General features: G+C 54.9%; 1 protein-coding gene across 8 annotated transcripts in view; it reads left to right on the forward strand.

The window, feature by feature from the left end:
* Positions 1 to 20,513, forward strand: part of GAK (cyclin G associated kinase) — a 103,555-nt gene extending 83,042 nt beyond the window's left edge. For 7 of the 8 annotated variants that reach the window (XM_078367749.1, XM_078367751.1, XM_078367752.1 and 4 more), the window contains 5 exons: positions 4,627 to 4,740; positions 17,623 to 17,847; positions 18,616 to 18,764; positions 19,767 to 19,943; positions 20,043 to 20,513. In XM_078367749.1, coding sequence (XP_078223875.1) covers positions 4,627 to 4,740; positions 17,623 to 17,847; positions 18,616 to 18,764; positions 19,767 to 19,943; positions 20,043 to 20,144 — 767 coding nt within the window. In that variant the 3' untranslated portion in view covers positions 20,145 to 20,513. Of the gene's footprint in view, positions 1 to 4,626; positions 4,741 to 5,478; positions 5,771 to 17,622; positions 17,848 to 18,615; positions 18,765 to 19,766; positions 19,944 to 20,042 lie in introns of those variants that run through there. The other variant, XM_054253573.2, reaches the window with a different exon arrangement.
* Positions 20,514 to 21,143: the final 630 nt, after the last annotated feature.

Consider the following 21,143-nt stretch of genomic DNA (forward strand, 5'->3'; position numbering starts at 1 on the left):
GACAGGGTCTTACTCTGTCACCCAGGCTGGAGCATAGTGGCGCAATCTCTGCTCCCCGCAGCGTTGGCCTCATGGTTCAAGCAATCCTCCCACCCGGCCTCCTGAGTAGCTGGGACTACAGGGATGTGCCACCATGCCCAGCTAAGCAGCTGAGTTTTAATTTGTTTTCATAGGGACAAGGTTTTCTTGCCATGTTGTTCAGGCCACCTAGAACTCCTGGGCTTACGCAGTCTACCCACCTTGGCCTCCCAAAGTGCCGGGATTACAGGCATGAGCCACTGTACCAGCTAAAAGTTATATTTACTGGCTGGGCGCGGTGGCTCACGCCTGTAATCCCAGCACTTCGGGAGGCTGAGGCGAGCGGATCACAAGGTCAAGAGATCGAGACCATTGTGGCCAACACGGTGAAACCCTGTCTCTACTAAAAATACAAAAAAATTAGCCAGGTGTGGTAGCACGTGCCTGTGGTCCCAGCTACTTGGGAGGCTGAGGAGGAAGAATCGCTTGAACCCAGGGGGCGAAGGTTGCAGTGAGCCAAGGTTGCGCCACTGCACTCCAGCCTGGTGGCAGAGCAAGATTCCATCTCAAAAAACAAAAAGTTATATTTACATTATATTGTAGTCTCTTAAGTGTGCAGTAGCATTATGTCTGGAAAAAAAAATGTAGCTACCTTGATTTAGAGATACTTAATTGCTGGCCAGGCAAGGTAGCTCACGCCTGTAATTCAGCACTTTGGGAGGCTGAGGCTGGCGGATCACCTGAGGTCCGGAGCTCAAGACCAGCCTGACCAACATGGAGAAACCCCATGTCTACTAAAAATACAAAATTAGCTGGGCGTGATGGCATATACTTGTAATCTCAGCTACTTGGGAGGCTGAGGCAAGAGAATTGCTTGAACCTGGGAGGCGGAGGTTGCGGTGAGCCAAGATTGTGCCATTGCACTCCAGCCCGGGCAACAAGAGCGAAACTCCATCTCAGAAAAAAAAGAAAAGAAAAATACTTCATTGCTGAAAAATGCTAATGATCCTAATCTTTTGCTGGTGGGGTCTTGCGTTGATGTGGACAGCTGCTGACTGATCAGAGTGGTGATTCCTGAAGGCTGAGAGGGCCGTGGCCATTTCCGAAAATGAGACAATGGCGTTTGCAGCGTGGATTGACTGTCAGAAACGCTTCCTGTGGCTGCAGTGCTCTTGATAGCATTGTACCCGCATCGAGCTTTTTAATCCTCAAACCCGGCCGCTGCTTTATCAACTAAGTCTATGGAGTGTTCTAAACCCTTGGCTTCATTTCACAGTGTTCCAGCGTCTTCTCCAGGCCTGGATTCCGTCTCAGTAAACGACTTTCTTGGCTCATCTGTTCAGGTTTCTTCCTGAGATTGCAGCAATTCGGTCCCATCTTCAGGCTCCTCTCCTAATTCTAGTTCTCTTGCTGTTTCCACCACATCCGCAGTGACTTCCTCCACTGACGTCTTCAGCTCCTCAGAGGCACCCATGAGGGTTGAGATCAGCTTCTTCCAAACTCCTGCTCATGTTGCTGTTTTAACCTTCTCCCGTGAATCATTAATGTTGTTGACGGCGTGTAGAATGCTGAATCCTTTCCAGAAGGTTTTCAGTGAACTCTGCCCAGAGCCAGCATGGGAATCGGTGTCTGTGGCCGCTATAGCCTTAGAAGCGTGTTTCTTCAATAGTGAGACTCGGAAGCCGACCCGACCCCTTGGTCCGTGGGCTGCACACTCGAAATGGTGTTACAGGCCCGAAAACGGCGTGACTCTCCATGTGCGTCTCCCTCAGAGCTTTTGGGTGACCAGGCTCTGAGCATTGTCAGTATAGTCAGCAAACAGTTAATATTTTAAAGGAATCTTTTCTGAGCTGTAGATCTCAACAGTGGGCTTAGAATATTCCACATACCATGCCATGCACAGATGGCTGCCATACAGGCTTTGCTGCGCCATTTCTACGGCACAAGTTGAGTTGATTTAGAGCCATTCTTGGCCAGGTGCAGTGGCTCATGCCTGTAATCCCAGCACTTTGGGAGGCCAAGGAGGGCAGATCACCTGAGGTCAGGAGTTCAAGACCAGCCTGGTCAACATGGTGAAACCCCGTCTCTACTAAAAATACAAAAATTAGCTGGACGTGGTGGCGTGTGCCTATAGTCCTGGCTACTTGGGAGGCTGAGGCAGGAGAATCACTTGAACCCAGGAGGTGGAGGTTGCAGTGAGCTAAGGTCGTGCCACTACACTCCACCCTGGTGACAGTAAGACTCTGTCTCAATAAAAAGAGGGGGCCCTAGGGTTTTTGAACGGAGAGTGAGCACTGTCTTCATTTAAAGCCATCAGCTCCATTAGCCCCTCAAAAGAGAGGCAGCCCGTCCTCTGAAGCCTCAAAGCCAGCATTGACTTGTCCCCTCTAGCCGTGAAAGTCCTAAAGGCCATCTTCCCACACCAGGCTGTGTCATCTGCGGTGAGCCTGGCTTCATCAGTGACCTCAGTGGATGACTTGCACTGTCACGCTGCGGAGAGTGTCTTTCCTTCAGCCTCAGCCTCGCTGGCTTCACTTTTCTTCCGCTGCTTCCTCGCCTCTTTCTGCCTCCATAGAATGGAAAGAGTTGAAACCTGGCTGTGCGCTAGGGTTTGGCTTCAGGGAATGTTGTGGCTGGTCAGTCAGTGGTGGGGCTGTTTTGCTTCCTTATCGTTTGTGATTTCACTGGAGTGTCATTTTAATTTCCTTCAAGAACTTTTTCTTTGCATTCACAACGTGGCTTGCTGGTGCGAAAGGCCTAGCTTTTAGCTTATCCCGCCTTCCTTTTTTTAGAGACAGGGTCCTGCTGTTGCCCTGGCTGGAGTGCAGTGGTGCCATCATGGATCACTGCAGCCTCAACCTCCTGGGTTCAAGGGATCCTCCCACCTCAGCCTCCCAGGTAGCTGAGGCTGGACCACAAGCATGCACCACCATGCCCAACTATTTTTTTTTAATTTATTTTTTGTAGAGATGGGGTCTTGCTGTGTTGTCCACGCTGGTCTTGAACTTGTGGCTTCAAGCACCCTCCTGCCTCAGCCTCCCTGCGTGCTGGGAGCACAGGCCTGAGTTGCCGTGCTCGGCCTCCCCCTGCTTTCCAGGTGCCTCCCTCACTAAGCTCCTCGCTTTTGATTTCAAGTGAGACACTGGCAACTCTTGCGTTCACCTGAATGCTTATAGGCCATTGTAGCCTTTGAATGGGCCTAATTTCAATATGGTTGTATCTCGGGGAATGGGGAGGCTTGAGAAGGAGGGGACAAGGGAGTGGCTGGGCTGTGGAGCATTATCAGTTAAGCTCACCATCTTATATGGATGGGCACGGTTCATGGCACCCAAAGCAATTAAGAGTAGTGCCATCAGCTCACTCAACACAGATCACCAAAACAGAATCATGAAGAAGTTTGAAGTATCATTAGAATTCCCAGATGCAGCACGGGGACCCAAAGAGTGTGCGTGTCATGGGCGAGTGGCCGGTAGGTGTGCTGGATGCCAAGTTGCCACAGCCCTGGGCGGGTGGAAACTGCCTGCGGAGCGCCGGGAGGCACAGGCGGGGGCACAGGCAAGGGCTGGGGGCTTGGCGTGCGTCCCCTCAAGGGCACTTCTGGGTGTCTCTGCCCAGGGCCAGCTCCCGTCTGCAGATTCTCAGGTTGGATGAGAGCAGTGACGACGTTTTCCAGTTAACTTTCTTGTGAATGAGGCTGACTCGACTTCGCACGGTTTTGCTTTTGTGAATTTTCTGAGACTCGTGTCATGTTGTTTACTCGTTTGTTGGCCTCAGGAATTCGCCTTTTTCCTCTGGTAGGTCCATGAGGGCTCTTTATACTTGTAGCGCCTGGTTTTCATGCCTGCACAGCACACTACCAAGCCGCTGTACGACGTTTGGTTTTTTCCTTGAGACAGAGTCTTGTTCTGTCACCGTGGCTGAGTACAGTGGTGCCATCTTGGCTCACTGCTGCTGTGAACCCCTGGGCTCAGCCCCCCGAGCAGCTGGGACCACATGCATGTGCCAGCATGCCTGGCTGACTTTATTTTTGGTAGAGACAGAGTCTATGTTGCCCTATCTGTATTTTATGATTTTCTACTTAGAACATTCTCAAATTTGTGCTGTTATAAAGAGTATCATGAAGAACATTCACATTCGAGATAGATTCCAGGAAGTGGCACTGCAGACTCATAATGGTGCGAACGTCTTCTGGTTCCGGGTGTGAATTGTGAAGCTGTTCCCCGAGGAGCAGTGTCAGGTGTGGAGGCAGCGTCCTCTGCATGCATCTTGGTCCTGGCTGGTCCCGAGGAGCAGTGTGGGGTGTGGAGGCAGCGTCCTCTGCGTGCATCTTGGTCCTGGCTGGTCCCGAGGAGCAGTGTGGGCTGTGGAGGCAGCGTCCTCTGCGTGCATCTTGGTCCTGGCTGGTCCCGAGGAGCAGTGTGGGGTGTGGAGGCAGCGTCCTCTGTGTCAGCTTGGTCCTGGCTGGTCATGTGCACGCAGGTTTGGCAGGTGCCAACTCTCAGGCAGGTTCGTGACTATCATGTCCGAAGGAGGCACAATTGGAGGTCCCAGGAGGGTGTGTTTCACTTCAGGTGGTGCTTGTTCTAACTCGCTGTGCTCCTTCTCCAGGTCCCCTCTTCACTGGAGGTCAGCCAGCCCCTTGTGGCCCTCAGGCCAGCTGGACCAAGTCTCAGAACCTGGACCCATTTGCCGACCTTGGTGACCTCAGCTCCGGCCTCCAAGGTAACATGGAGGGCACGTCCGGGGTGTGGAAGATGTTTTCTTGTAGGAGGTTTATTCTTGTCTTTGTGACTCTGAGCTGCCCAAAGTGAAGTCTGCCTCTCTTCACAAGACCCCTGAGCCCAGAGCACAGTGACCCCTGGAGACAGCATGTCTGCACCTGTTGCAGGCAGCTGTCTGCTAACCAGCTAAAAGCAGGTGTGGCTGAAACTGGCGCTGCTGCCAGCCTGTACCGGCACCTGGTGTGTGATCTATCCTGCCCTCGGGCTGTGGGGGCCATCTGGGAAGCGGGACCTCCGTGTGGAAGTGGGGTATGGCTGGGCTCTGCTCGGCCCTCAGAGCCCATGCTCAGAACACGCTGGCCTTTGGCCACAGGAACCAAGCCCCACCCTCTCCGGCCCCGTGTCTGCCTCAGGCCTGGCCGGGAGGCTGTGGCTTCGCGTCTCCTCTGACCTGACGCTCCCAGGTCTCTGGGTTCACTTCTGGGACGTGTCCCCCTGGGTCCCTGTGGCTTCTCAGAAGCAGCATTGGTGGCGGGGTGATGGTCGTCTAAAGGTGCCTCTGTCTACTCGCTGTCTGGCCATCGGGTGGAATCCTGGGTGGGAAGTGGCTCCACCTTGGGATGTATGTTGGTGCCAGTGACTCCCGGACACTCCAGCATGCAGCCCCACGTCGGGCACCTCAGCTTCTCAGCTCTAGGAGTGTTTCCCTCTCCCGTTGTCTCTCCTGTCTGTCCCCAAGGGTCTCCCATTCCCACAAGCGGGCGTTGGCGTCGGATCTCCCGGGCTGCCCTCGAGTCCTCCCGCTCTGCTCTTGTGAGCTTGTACCTGAGGTGCCTTCTGCTCCATCATCAAGTCCCAGGAGTGTTTTCATTCTTTGAATGTTCTTTTTATGTTTCGATGGTTTGGGGATGCATTGTGTCTTTTTGAGGACATCCATGAGAGGGTGACTGGGTCGTTGTGTATTTTCCTTCCCTTTGTGGCCTCTGTGTTGTGTTGTCTGGGAGTTCGGTGGGGCTACGGGGGCCGTGCCCTCGGGAGGAGACCTGCCCTGGGTGGTAGTAATGGGGCAGAAGGAGTGGATTCCCAGGGACCCCCACCCGCCATCTGTGTCCTGGACGCAGCCCCAGCCCTCCGCCCACTGGCTCGGTGGGTGGCCTGAGACCATCCTGCCTTCTGAGAAGACAGGAATTCTGAACAAACACAGCTGATACAACTGATGGAAAAAATAGGCAAACCCAAATCCTAGCCAGTGACATCAGCACTGCTGTCCCTGCACGTGCTGAAGCAGCGTATGGAAGGCAGTGAGGACAAGGAAGGCGGAGGCACCAGCCAGTGGGGCCCAGCAGCTGCAGGCACAGACCTCTTCATGCAGCCTTGTCCTCAGAGAAGCCGGATTCTGCAGCGTGCTCTCTGACCATGGTGAAATAGAACTGAAGAGTCTTCACACTTGGAAACAAAACAGCACACTTTCCAACGACACCTGGGCCATAGAGCAGGTCTCGAGGGAAAGATTCGTGGAGCTGAGCGAAAATCCAGATGCAGCCTAGGAAGGCCCAGGGCCCTGGCAGACTGTGCTGAGACACCCCCAGTCTTGGGCACCTGCTGTGGAAAAGGCAGAGTGCCCAGGAGTGACCTGAGCTCTCTACACAGACATCTGCAGGGGAGAAAAGGAGCAGAATAAGCCCACAGCAAGCAGAAGGAAAGCAAGAACTCGGAGCCACAGGCAGTGCTGGGGAGCCTCAGAGACAGAGGCCGGAAGCCCGCAGCCCTCTCCTGGGACTGCAGGAAGAGTGACCAGGTCATCGATACGGAGGACCCCACAGCCTCTGAGAGGGTCACGGGTGCGGGCACCACTGTGCTGCGAGCTTGACCACTGAAATTGCCTAATTCCTCCAATTTGGCAGTGACTGCCAAAACTTACCCAGTATCAGGTAGATCCTTTGAAAAATTCTATAAATGCAAAGAAAATGAATTCATAGTTAAAAACTTCCCTAAAAAGGAAACCTCCAGACCCACCTGGAGCCATTGGAGAATTTCACCAAATGTTTAAAGAATGCCGATTCCATACACTCTCGCAAGAAGTAGAAGAGAGGGAACACGTTCTAATCGATTTTACGAAGCTAGTACTGTCACCCTGATACCAAAATCAGGCAGAAACAGTACCAGGGGAATGGTGGGCCAAGGAAGGGAGCGGCGGGCCGAGGAGGAGAGCAGGGGTGCCGAGGAGGGGAGCAGTGGGCCGAGGAGGGGAGCGGTGGGGGCCGAGGAGGGGAGCAGTGGGCTGAGGAGGGGAGCGGGGGGGGGGTGGCCAAGGAGGGGAGCCGGGGGGGGGTGGCCGAGGAGGGGAGCGGGGGGGGGGTGGCCGAGGAGGGGAGCAGGGTCGGGGGGGGTGCCGAGGAGGGGAGCAGGGTTGCTGAGAAGGGGAGCAGGGGGGGCCGAGGAAGGGAGCAGGGGAACAAGGAGGGGAGCGGTGGGCTGAGGAGGGAAGTGGGGGGCCGAGGAGGGGAGCGGGGGGAGCAGAGGAGGGGAACGGTGGGCCCTTATTCCCCATGAATACACACAGATCCTCAACAAAACCTGAGCCAATAGAACTTATCCGTATATGAAAAGAATTCTACACCAAGATCAAGTAGGATTTATTCCAGCAGTACAAGGCTGACATTTCGGAATTGGTTAGCCGTCTATTTAGGCTCCTGCAGAGGTAATTGCGGTTTTTGCCATTACTTTCCACGGTAAAACCACAATTAGTTTTGCACCAACCCTATACCATATGAACCGGCTGAGTAGTGCTGTGATCACTTCAACAGTGCAGGAACGGCCTTTGACAAAATTCAGAACCTTCTTATGATGACGCAGTCAGAGCCGGATGCCAGCAAGTGGTGACAAGCGTGTCTGGAGGCCCACAGCCGGCCGGGCACAGTGGCTCACACCTGGAACCCAGTGCTGTGGGAGGCCGACGTGGGAGGATCTCCTGAACCCAGGAGTTTGAAACCACCCTTGGCAATATAGGCCCCGTAAGAACTCGCTGGGTGTGGCGGTCCGCACCTGTGGTCCCAGCTGCTTGGAAAGCTGAGGTGGGAGGATCACTTGGATCACGTGGGCCCAGGAGCTGTGATCACATCACTGCACTTTAGCCTGGACAGCAGAGCAAGACCCTGTCTCCAAAACAAGAAACCTGCAGCCACCATCTCTCTCTTTTTTTTTTCCTGAGACAGAGTCTCACTCTGTTGCCGAGAGTGGAGTACAGTGGCACTATCTTGGTTCACTGCAACTGCTGCCTCCCAAGTTCAAGCGATTCTCTTGCCTCAGCCTCCCAGTAGCTGGGACTACAGGCGCCCAGCTCATTTTTGTATTCTTGTAGAGATGGGATTTCACTGTGTTGCCTAGGCTGGTCTCAAACTCCTGACCTTAAGAGATCTACCCAGCTTGGCCTCCCAAAGTGCTGGGATTACAGGCATGAGCCACTGCGTGCCTGGCCAAGCCAGTATCATTTTTAACCATCCCCCTAAAATCGAGAACAAGGCAGGAGTGTCTTCTCTCCACTTGTACTTGCCAGAAGTCCCGCATGCTGCCATTTGGCAAGAAAAGAAAGTGAAAGTTACACAGGCTTCAAAGGGAAAAATAAAATTGCTCCTGTCTGCAGACGCCTGAATCATCTGTGCAGGAAATCTCAAGGGATCTGCAAAGGTCCGTCAGAACTGCGAGTTCAGTAAGGTCGCAGGATACAAGATCGGCAGACGAAAATCTGTCGTATTTCTGTTTAGCTGCCACGAGGAAACCAAAACAATACCATTTAGAATCACCTTTTTTAGAAAAATAAACATTTCGGTATAAATCTGACCAGATGTGTCTAGGATTTCTGTGGTGGAGCTTTAAAATCAGCCATGGTGAAAGAGGCCAGAGGAGAGGTGGATACAGGACCGACGCCATGATCACGACCTACCAGAGGAGAGGTGGATACAGGACGGACGCCATGATCATGACCTGCCAGAGGAGAGGTGGATACAGGACCGACGCCATGATCATGACCTGCCAGAGGAGAGGTGGATACAGGACTGACGCCATGATCACGACCTACCAGAGGAGAGGTGGATACAGGACGGACGCAGTGATCACGGCCCTCCAAAGGAGAGGTGGATACAGGATGGACGCCGCGATCACGGCCCTCCAGAGGAGAGGTGGATACAGGACCGACGCCATGATCACGACCTACCAGAGGAGAGGTGGATACAGGATGGATGCCGCAATCACGGCCCTCCAGAGGAGAGGTGGATACAGGACGGACACCGTGATCACGGCCCTCCAAAGGAGAGGTGGATACAGGACAGACGCCGCGATCACGGCCCTCCAAAGGAGAGGTGGATACAGGATGGACGCCGCCATCACAGCCCTCCAGAGGAGAGGTGGATACAGGACGGACGCCATGATCACGGCCCTCCAAAGGAGAGGTGGATACAGGATGGACGCCGCGATCATGGCCCTCCAGAGGAGAGGTGGATACAGGACGGATGCCGTGATCACGGCCCTCCAGAGGAGAGGTGGATACAGGATGGACGCCGTGATCATGGCCCTCCAGAGGAGAGGTGGATACAGGACGGATGCCGTGATCACGGCCCACCAGAGGAGAGGTGGATACAGGATGGACGCCGCGATCATGGCCCTCCAGAGGAGAGGTGGATACAGGATGGATGCCGTGATCACGGCCCACCAGAGGAGAGGTGGATACAGGATGGATGCCGTGATCACGGCCCACCAGAGGAGAGGTGGATACAGGATGGACGCCGCGATCACGGCCCTCCAGAGGAGAGGTGGATACAGGATGGATGCCGTGATCACAGCCCACCAGAGGAGAGGTGGATACAGGATGGATGCCGTGATCACGGCCCACCAGAGGAGAGGTGGATAAAGGACGGATGCCGTGATCACAGCCCACCAGAGGAGAGGTGGATACAGGATGGATGCCGTGATCACAGCCCACCAGAGGAGAGGTGGATACAGGATGGACGCCGTGATCACAGCCCATCAGAGGAGAAGTGGATACAGGACGGACGCCGTGATCATAACCTGCCAGAGGAGAGGTGGATACAGGACGGATGCCGTGATCACGGCCTGCCAGAGGAGAGGTGGATACAGGATGGACGCTGCAATCATGGCCCACCAGAGGAGAGGTGGATACAGGACCAACGCCATGATCATGGCCCTCCAGAGGAGAGGTGGATATGAGACGGATGCTGTGATTATGACCTGCCAGAGGAGAGGTGGATACAGGACTGATGCCACAGTCACAGCCCGGAGGCCCCCAAGTGAGGTGTCTGTTCTGTGTGCATCTGTTGGCACAGTTCCTGCCAACAGCTCAGAAGGGATTTCATAGATACAGATGAGCTTATTGTACAATGTATTTGAAAGGCAGATGAACTAGAATGCCTGAAATGTTGTTTTTTTTTTTTTTTTGAGACGGAGTTTCGCTCTTGTTACCCAGGCTGGAGTGCAATGGCGCAATCTCAGCTCAGCGCAACCTCTGCCTCCTGGTTTCAGGCAGTTCTCCTGCCTCAGCCTCCCGAGTAGCCAGGATTACAGGCACGCGCCACTGTGCCCAGCTAATTTTTTGTAATTTTTAGTAGAGACGGGGTTTTACCATGTTGACCAGGATGGTCTTGATCTGTTGACCTCGTGATCCACCCGCCTCGGCCTCCCAAAGTGCTGGGATTACAGGCTTGAGCCACTGTGCCCGGCTGACTGAAATGTTTTTGTACTGGAAGCACGGCATGGGAGAAATCACTCTTCCTGGCTTTGGAGCTTACTCTGCAGCCACAGAAATCAACAATGTGGTGACAGCAGAGACATGTCTGTGGAGCAGAAGAGAGGGCTCAGAAGTAGTTCACACAAGTAAGACCAGCGGGGCTTCGACAGGCAGAAACCCACTCATCAGATGGTGCTGGAGCAAAGCCCTGAGCCCACGTCTCATAGAGCAGCTCATCAGAGTCACCACAGGTGGAAACAAAACTGCAGGGCCTTTAGGAGCAAACCTGCTGGGCAGAGTCTGTAGACCCATCCCCTGTACCACACCCGTAAGAGGAGAGTATACACAGCTTCAAGGCTACGGACTGGGAGAAGGTATCTCCAGACTGCTTTTTTAACAAAGGTCTCATCTATACAGTATAAAAATACAGTCAAAAACAAACCTGAAGCAATCCAGTTAGATTCGTTGGCCAAGACGCCTGCAATGCCTCGTATCCGATGGCCGGGAAGCGCAGGCGGAGACACCCGCATCGCCTCACATCCGACGGCCGGGAAGCGCAGGTGGAGACACCCGCATCGCCTCACATCCGACGGCCGGGAAACGCAGGCGGAGACACCCGCATCGCCTCACATCCGATGGCCGGGAAACGCAGGCGGAGACACCCGCATCGCCTCACATCCGACGGCCGGGAAGCGCAGGCGGAGACACCCGCATCGCCTCACATCCGATGGCCGGGAAGCGCAGGCGGAGACACCCGCATCGCCTCGTATCCGGTGGCCGGGAAGCGCAGGCGGAGACACCCGCATCGCCTCACATCCGACGGGAAACGCAGGCGGAGACACCCGCATCGCCTCACATCCGACGGCCGGGAAGCGCAGGCGGAGACACCCGCATCGCCTCACATCCGACGGCCGGGAAGCGCAGGCGGAGACACCCGCATCGCCTCACATCCGACGGCCGGGAAGCGCAGGCGGAGACACCCGCATCGCCTCACATCCGACGGCCGGGAAGCGCAGGCGGAGACACCCGCATCGCCTCACATCCGACGGCCGGGAAACGCAGGCGGAGACACCCGCATCGCCTCACATCCGACGGCCGGGAAGCGCAGGCGGAGACACCCGCATCGCCTCACATCCGACGGCCGGGAAACGCAGGCGGAGACACCCGCATCGCCTCACATTCGACGGCCGGGAAGCGCAGGCGGAGACACCCGCATCGCCTCACATCCGACGGCCGGGAAGCGCAGGCGGAGACACCCGCATCGCCTCACATCCGACGGCCGGGAAGCGCAGGCGGAGACACCCGCATCGCCTCACATCCGACGGCCGGGAAACGCAGGCGGAGACACCCGCATCGCCTCACATCCGACGGCCGGGAAGCGCAGGCGGAGACACCCGCATCGCCTCACATCCGAGAGCCGGGAAGCGCAGGCGGAGACACCCGCATCGCCTCACATCCGACGGCCGGGAAGCGCAGGCGGAGACACCCGCATCGCCTCACATCCGACGGCCGGGAAACGCAGGTGGAGACACCCGCATCGCCTCACATCCGATGGCCGGGAAGCGCAGGCGGAGACACCCGCATCGCCTCACATCCGATGGCCGGGAAACGCAGGCGGAGACACCCGCATCGCCTCACATCCGATGGCCGGGAAACGCAGGCCAAGACGTCTGGTGTCGCCTTGCTACCATCGAGAAGTGGCCTGTGGGGATGGCCAAGGCAGGAGGAGCAGTGGCACTGAGTGCTGGTGCAGAGGAGGATGACTGTTAGACACACAAGTCTTAACAGGCGTTACACACACACAAGTCTAACAGGCATCACTCACACACAAGTCTAACAGGCGTTACACACACACAAGTCTAACAGGCGTTACACACAAGTCTAACAGGCGTCACTCACACACAAGTCTTAACAGGCGTCACTCACACACAAGTCTAACAGGCGTTACACACACACAAGTCTAACAGGCGTCACTCACACACAAGTCTAACAGGCGTCACTCACACACAAGTCTAACAGGCGTTACACACACACAAGTCTAACAGGCGTCACTCACACACAAGTCTAACAGGCGTCACTCACACACAAGTCTAACAGGCGTCACTCACACACAAGTCTAACAGGCGTCACACACACACAAGTCTAACAGGCGTCACTCACACACAAGTCTAACAGGCGTCACACAAGTCTAACAGGCGTTACACACACACAAGTCTAACAGGCGTCACTCACACACAAGTCTAACAGGCGTCACACAAGTCTAACAGGCGTTACACACAAGTCTAAGGCATTACACACACAAGTCTAACAGGCGTCACTCACACACAAGTCTAACAGGCGTCACACACACAAGTCGAAGGCGTTACACACAGTCTAACAGGCATTACTCACACACAAGTCTAACAGGCGTCACTCACACACAAGTCGAAGGCGTTACACACACACAAGTCTAACAGGCGTTACAAGTCTAACAGGCATTACAAGTCTAACAGGCGTTACTCACACACAAGTCTAACAGGCGTTACACACAAGTCTAAGGTGTTACACACACACAAGTCTAACAGGCGTTACACACAAGTCTACGTGTTACACACAAGTCTAACAGGCGTTACTCACACACAAGTCTAACAGGCGTCACTCACACACAAGTCTAACAGGCATTACAAGTCCAACAGGCGTTACACACACACAAGTCTAACAGGCATTACAAGTCCAACAGGCGTTACACACACACAAGTCTAACAGGCATTACAAGTCCAACAGGCGTTACACACACACAAGTCTAACAGGCGTTACTCACAAGTCTAACAGGCGTCACTCACACACAAGTCTAACAGGCGTCACTCACACAAGTCTAGCAGGCGTTACACACACACAAGTCTAACAGGCGTTACAAGTCTAACAGGCGTTACTCACAAGTCTAACAGGCGTTACACACACAAGTCTAACAGGCGTTACACACACACAAGTCTAACAGGCGTTACACACAAGTCTAACAGGCGTCACACACAAGTCTAACAGGCGTCACTCACACACAAGTCGAAGGCGTTACACACAAGTCTAACAGGTGTTACAAGTCTAACAGGCGTTACTCACAAGTCTAACAGGCGTTACACACAAGTCTAACGCGTTACACACAAGTCTAACAGGCGTTACACAAGTCTAACAGGCGTTACACACACAAGTCTGACAGGCATCACTCAAGTCTAACAGGCGTTACACACACACAAGTCTAACAGGCGTTACACACAAGTCTAACAGGCGTCACTCAAGTCTTAACAGGCGTTACACACACACAAGTCTAACAGGCGTTACAAGTCTAACAGGCGTTACACACACAAGTCTAACAGGCGTTACACAAGTCTAACAGGCGTTACACAAGTCTAACGCGTTACACACACAAGTCTGACAGGCATCACTCAAGTCTAACAGGCGTTACACACACACAAGTCTAACAGGCATTACACACAAGTCTAACAGGCGTCACTCAAGTCTTAACAGGCGTTACACACACACAAGTCTAACAGGCGTTACAAGTCTAACAGGCGTTACACAAGTCTAACAGGCGTTACACAAGTCTAACAGGCGTTACACACACAAGTCTAACAGGCGTTACAAGTCTAACAGGCGTTACAGGTCTAACAGGCGTTACACACAAGTCTAACAGGCGTCACTCACAAGTCTAACAGGCGTTACACACACACAAGTCTAACAGGCGTTACACACAAGTCTAACAGGCGTTACACACAAGTCTAACAGGCGTTACACAAGTCTAACAGGCGTTACAAGTCTAACAGGCGTTACACAGAAGTCTAACAGGCGTTACACACAAGTCCAACAGGCATTACACACACACAAGTCTAACATGCGTCACTCACACACAAGTCTAACAGGCGTCACACACAAGTCGAAGGCGTTACACACACAAGTCTAACAGGCGTTACACACAAGTCTAACAGGCGTTACAAGTCTAACGTTACAAGTTTAACAGGCGTCTCACACACACACAAGTCTAACAGGCGTCACTCACACACAAGTCTAACAGGCGTTACACACACACAAGTCTAATAGGTGTTACACACAAGTCTAACAGGTTACTCACAAGTCTAACAGGCTTTACAAGTCTAACAGGCATTACTCACAAGTCTAACAGGCATTACACACAAGTCTAACAGGCGTTACAAGTCTAACAGGCGTTACACAGAAGTCTAACAGGCGTTACTCACAAGTCAGGCGTTACACACAAGTCTAACAGGCGTTACACAAGTCTAACAGGCGTTACTGACAAGTCTAACAGGCATTACACACAAGTCTAACAGGCGTTACAAGTCTAACAGGCGTTACTCACAAGTCTAACAGGCGTTACTCACAAGTCTAACAGGCGTTACAAGTCTAACAGGCGTTACAAGTCTAACAGGCGTCACACACACAAGTCTAACAGGCGTCACACACACAAGTCTGACAGGCGTCACACACACAAGTCTGACAGGCGTTACAAGTCTGACAGGCGTTACACACAAGTCTGACAGGCGTTACTCACATACAAGTCTGACAGGCGTTACACACAAGTCTGACAGGCGTCACACACACAAGTCTAACAGGCGTCACACACAAGTCTGACAGGCGTTACTCACATACAAGTCTGACAGGCGTTACACACAAGTCTGACAGGTGTCACACACACACAAGTCTAACAGGCGTCACACACAAGTCTGACAGGCGTTACACACAAGTCTGACAGGTGTTACACACAAGTCTGACAGGCGTCACACACACACAGGTCTAACAGGCATCACTCACACACAAGTCTAACAGGCGTTACACAAGTCTAACAGGTGTTACACACAAGTCTAACAGGCGTTACACACAAGTCTGACAGGCGTTACACATACATGTCTGACAGGCGTTACACACAAGTCTAACAGGCGTCACACACAAGTCTAACAGGCGTCACTCACACACAAGTCTAACAGGCGTCACACACACATAAGTCTAACAGGCGTCACTCACACACAAGTCTAACGCGTCACACACAAGTCTAACAGGCGTCACTCACACACAAGTCTAACAGGCGTCACTCACACACAAGTCTAACAGGCGTCACACACAAGTCTAACAGGCGTCACTCACACACAAGTCTAACAGGCGTCACTCACACACAAGTCTAACAGGCGTCACTCACACACAAGTCTAACAGGTGTCACACACACACAAGTCTAACAGGCGTCACTCACACACAAGTCTAACAGGCGTCACTCACACACAAGTCTAACAGGCGTCACTCACACACAAGTCTAACAGGCGTCACACACACACAAGTCTAACAGGCGTTACACACACACAAGTCTAACAGGCGTTACACACACACAAGTCTAACAGGCGTCACTCACACAAGTCTAACAGGCGTCACTCACACACAAGTCTAACAGGCGTCACTCACACACAAGTCTAACAGGCGTCACACACAAGTCTAACAGGCGTCACACACAAGTCTAACAGGCGTCACTCACACACAAGTCTAACAGGCGTCACTCACACACAAGTCTAACAGGCGTCACTCACACACAAGTCTAACAGGCGTCACACACACACAAGTCTAACAGGCGTCACTCACACACAAGTCTAACAGGCGTCACACACACACAAGTCTAACAGGCGTCACACACACACAAGTCTAACAGGCGTCACACACACACAAGTCTAACAGGCGTTACACACACACAAGTCTAACAGGCGTCACTCACACAAGTCTAACAGGCGTCACTCACACACAAGTCTAACAGGCGTCACTCACACACAAGTCTAACAGGCGTCACACACAAGTCTAACAGGCGTCACACACAAGTCTAACAGGCGTCACTCACACACAAGTCTAACAGGCGTCACACACAAGTCTAACAGGCGTCACTCACACACAAGTCTAACAGGCATTCAAAGACATGTGTGTTGTGGCCAAACACTGGAATTGGCCCAGGTGTCCTGCAGGTGAACGGTTCAATAGTGGTCCCTGGACCCAAGACGGCCCTTGGCAGGGAGGGGGAGTGGCGGATGCCAGGGCCCGAGCGGCCTTGTCCTGAGTGAAGAGGATGGTCCAGAGCCCGCCGGCTGTTGGTCCACTCCTAGACCGTAACTAAGGTGATGGCCCAAGCGTGGCGGCTCATACCTTCCATCCCAGCCCTGTGGGTGGTGAGGCCAGTGGGCCCCATCTCAAAAAAAAAAACAAAGATGACAGAAGCATGGCATAGTGAAGCAGCCACATCGTGACTACCTTGGAGCTTTAAGGAGTCTGCGTGTGGCCCTGCACACTCATACACGTCCAGCTGCCACGTCTGATCGCCTCTGTGGGTGGTCAGGGCTCAGCACTTCACTGAGGTGAAGAGATGCCCTCCCTGAGGGGTGCTGGGTGCAGGTGTTCAGGGTTTTTACCTTTTCCTGCTATTGTAATTATTCCGAAATAAAAAGTTAGGCCGGGCACAATGTCTCATGTCTGTAATCCCAGCACTTTGGGAGGCCGAGGCACGCAGATCACGAGGTCAGGAGATCGAGATCATCCTGGCTAACACGGTGAAACCCTGTCTCTACTAAAAATACAAAAAATTAGCCGGGCGTGGTGTCAGGCACCTGTAGTCTCAGCTAGTTGGGAGGCCGAGGCAGGAGAATTGCTTGAACCTGGTTGGCGGAGGCTGCAGTGAGCTGAGATCACACCATTGTACTCCAGCCTGGGTAACAGAGTGAGACTCCATCTCAAAAAAAAGTTAAAGGATCAGCCCCGATCTGATCACGACAGATGGCGGTGGCCCTCCTCAGTGGACGAGCCTTGGCTCATGGGGATGGGGCTGTGGCCTCCACAGCTGTCCTGGTGTCTACCCGCCACCCCAGCACCTGGCCTGTGCCAGCAGCCCCGGGAGACCTTCACGTGTGTGGGTGGAACCGGCCCCTCTGGACAGACTTGAGTAATGAGCGTGTAATTTTGCAAGCGTGTGTTTTCCATGTATGTGGTGCTCCGGGTTCTAGGACAGACTCGAGTGATGAGCGTGTTATTTTGCAAGCGTGTGTTTTCGTGTATGTGGTGCTCTGGTTCTAGAAACAGTAGTTGCCCCACGTGGACGACCAGATGCCAATGGTCTGACTCCGTCTCCACAGGCTCACCAGCTGGATTCCCTCCCGGCAGCTTCGTTCCCAAAACGGCTGCCACACCCAAGGCCAGTGGCTCCTGGCAGACAAGTCGATCGCCAGCCCAGGGCACCCCACGGCCCCCTCAGGCCAAGCCTCCCCCCAAAGCCAGCACACAGCTGAGGCCTAACTATGCCGCCAACTTCAGTGTGATCGGGGCACGAGAGGAGCGGGGGGTCCGCGCACCCAGTTTCGGTGAGTCCCCTCTCGCTCTCTGCTGCTGTGGGGTTTGCACAGACAGCCCTGGGTTGGCTAAAGGTGGAAACTGCTTGTCTTTAACTCAGAGCCCAGTCCTAGGACAGGCACGGCTGAGCCAACCAGAGAAGAACATGGTTTCCCACGTGCATCTGCTGGTCTCTCTCCAGGTCGTGCATGCCTCTGGGTCTCCTGTTCCAGTGACACCTTCTTGATCTGTTTTTAACAAATGGCCTTTGGGACCCTCTCTTTTGTTCCCTCTTCTTTTCTGTGGAGGCATTAGGATGGTAGCCCTGTCCCCTGGGGCCACAGGTGGAAATGGACCTGTGTGTGTCTACAGAAAGCTCCGTGTCTCCCCCTGCTCACCGAACCCAAGCCCTTCCGCGGCACTGTGCCTCAGTGTCCCCATGCAGGGAGACGCAGGGTGGGCAAGTGCTCAGAGCTCAGCAAGCTCCAGGTTCTATTCTTAGCTGGGCTTCGTGGCTCACGCCTATAATCCCAGCACTTTGGGAGGCTGAGGCAGGCAGATCATTGAGCCCAGGAGTTCAAGACCAGCCTGGGCAACAGTGAGACTCTACAAAAAATTTAAAACAGCCAGGCATGGCAGCACATGCTTGTGGTCCCAGCTATTCGGGAGGCTGAGGCAAGAGGATCACTTGAGCCCCAGAGGCCAAGGCTGCGGAGAGCCGAGGTCACACCACTGCACTCTGGCCTGACCAACAGTGGAGACCCTGTCTCAAACAAAAAAAAGTTTCTGTTCTTTTCTAGCTCAGAAGCCAAAAGTCTCTGAGAACGACTTTGAAGATCTGTTGTCCAATCAAGGCTTCTCCTCCAGGTCTGACAAGAAGGGGCCAAAGACCATTGCAGAGATGAGGAAGCAGGACCTGGCCAAAGACACAGACCCACTCAAGCTGAAGGTGGGTGGGTGGGTGGGCAGCTCTTACCTGGAACCCAGAGGCATTGACCAGGGACCCTGGAGCATCTGCTGCACCTCACGGAGCCGGCATCTCCAGCCAGGAACCCGCCACTGCCGGCTGGAGGACGGGGTGGCCTGAGGCTGAGAGTTCAGGGCAGAGCCAGGCCCCAGGCAGTGCTGCTCCCCATGTGCCCAGATGACTCAGTGCTGGCGAGAGGTGCCCCTAGGGTGTCTGCAGAGATTGTCAAGGGCACACATCTCCTGGGGACTGCTCTGGTGCTCAGCCTCCCGACCCAGGGTGCTCACTGTGGGGTGAGGGTGCAGTGGTCAGGGTGTCTGTGCCAGCCCCAAGACACATCCTGCCTCTGTGGCTTGGCTGATGACCAGCTCTGCAGGCCACGTGCAGCTGTGACCCTGCGGTCCTTTCACCGGCACCAGGGACCATCCCCTCATCCCTCGGAGTCTGGGGCTTGGGATGGGCCGGGCACTGCGCCACCAGCACCAGGATTTGGGTCCCCAGTGACTATCTGGCTGAGGAGCAGGTCCCTCTGGCCCCAGGCCCTAGCACATGAAGGCCACCTGGCCCTGTGTCATCCAGAATGGGCTCTGTGTTGTTGAGGGCAGGGCGTGTGGTGAGACAATGTCTGTGGCCCTGCCCTCCCCAGCGCAACAGTGCCTCCCGGATGCGTGCCAGTTGCTGCAGCTGGTGACATGTCCTGTGGAGCCATCAGGGTGGCCGGAGTCCAGGGCTGGAATTCACCTGCTAGGACTCACAGTACAGCCCACTCCCTGTTCACCACCCAAGCCCGTCCGCGGTGCCATGCCTCAGTTTCCCTGTGCACGGAGGCCGAGGGCGGGCAGGCACCCAGGGCTCAGCGAGCTCCGTGTCTCCCCTCCTCACCACACCCGAGCCCTTCTGTGGCGCTGTTCGTCAGTTTCCCCATGCAGGGAGGTGGAGGACAGGCTGGCACTCAGGGCTCAGCAAGCTCTGTGTCTCCTGCAGCTCCTAGACTGGATCGAGGGCAAGGAGCGGAACATCCGCGCCCTGCTGTCCACGCTGCACACGGTGCTGTGGGATGGGGAGAGCCGCTGGACGCCCGTGGGCATGGCCGACCTGGTGGCCCCGGAGCAGGTGAAGAAGCACTACCGCCGTGCCGTGCTGGCCGTGCACCCCGACAAGGTGAGCGGAGCTGCCGGCCGCCCGGGAGGCCTTGGGGGGTCCTGCCCCACCCACCCCCACATGCTTGTGGGAGGCGCTCACACCACCTGTCACCCACAGGCCGTGGGGCAGCCGTACGAGCAGCACGCCAAGATGATCTTCATGGAGCTGAACGATGCCTGGTCGGAGTTTGAGAACCAGGGCTCCCGGCCCCTATTCTGAGGCCACAGCGGTGGTGGCCGCGCACACAGCTCCACAGTTCAGGAGCCATCGTGGGACCTGGGTCCCGCCATGAGGGTCCGTGGGCAGCGGCAAGAGCGGCCAGGGTCGCTGCCCGCCCAGCATTCCGGGCACAGGAAGAGAAAGCATTCCAAAGCCTCTGATTGTTCTCCTTTTTCTCCTCCCAGAGGAACAGCTGATTCGTGCTCCTCCACAGTTGTCAGGTCTGTGATTTCTTTGGTGTTTCGGGCGTGGCCTCTCGTCGCCAGCACGTGGTGAGCCGGCTGCTGGCGCTCACCAGCCTGGTGTTTGCACCGCACTTTGTAATCAGTCCCACGGTCGTCTGTACAGAATTAAACTATTTTCTGATGACTGCTGTGTCTCCACTGTGGATCCGCCCGCCCTGGCGCCATTCGCCATCTGGGGCACGGGGCTGGTTCCTCGGTAGCTTTGCCGTGGTTAGATTGCTGGGTCTTGACTCTGACCTGTAATTAGGGGCACAGACCAGCTCGTTTGCTTCACCCCCAGCCAGAGGCAGCGGGGCTGGGGCACCTCAAAGGGTGCTCTGCTGAAAGAAGGTTCTGGTGACGTGAGGATGGGATGAGACTCTGGGCTGGGATGACGGAGAAGGTTCCGGTGACAGACGGATGGGATGACACTCTGGGCCGGGATGATGGAGAAGGTTCTGGTGACGTGAGGATGGGATGAGACTCTGGGCTGGGATGACAGAGAAGGTTCCGGTGACAGAAGGATGGGATGGGATGCTGGGCCGGGCAGGGGCAGGTCTCCTCTGCCTGGGGTCTCACCCACCTTCCTTGGGAGGATCTGGCTTCACTGCTGCAGCCAGCTCTGCCAGGACCTGGGGCACACCAGGACAGCTGCCATCTCCTGCACCCCAGCTGGTGGCCGGGGCCCTGTGGGGCTGAGTCACTGCCTCTGCTTGCTCTGCTGGCGGGGTCTGGGCTTCCCTAGGCCTCCCGGGGGACCTCAGGCCGTCATGGG

Source organism: Callithrix jacchus, chromosome 3 (assembly GCF_049354715.1).
Source record: "Callithrix jacchus isolate 240 chromosome 3, calJac240_pri, whole genome shotgun sequence".
Taxonomy (NCBI): Eukaryota; Metazoa; Chordata; class Mammalia; order Primates; family Cebidae; genus Callithrix; species Callithrix jacchus.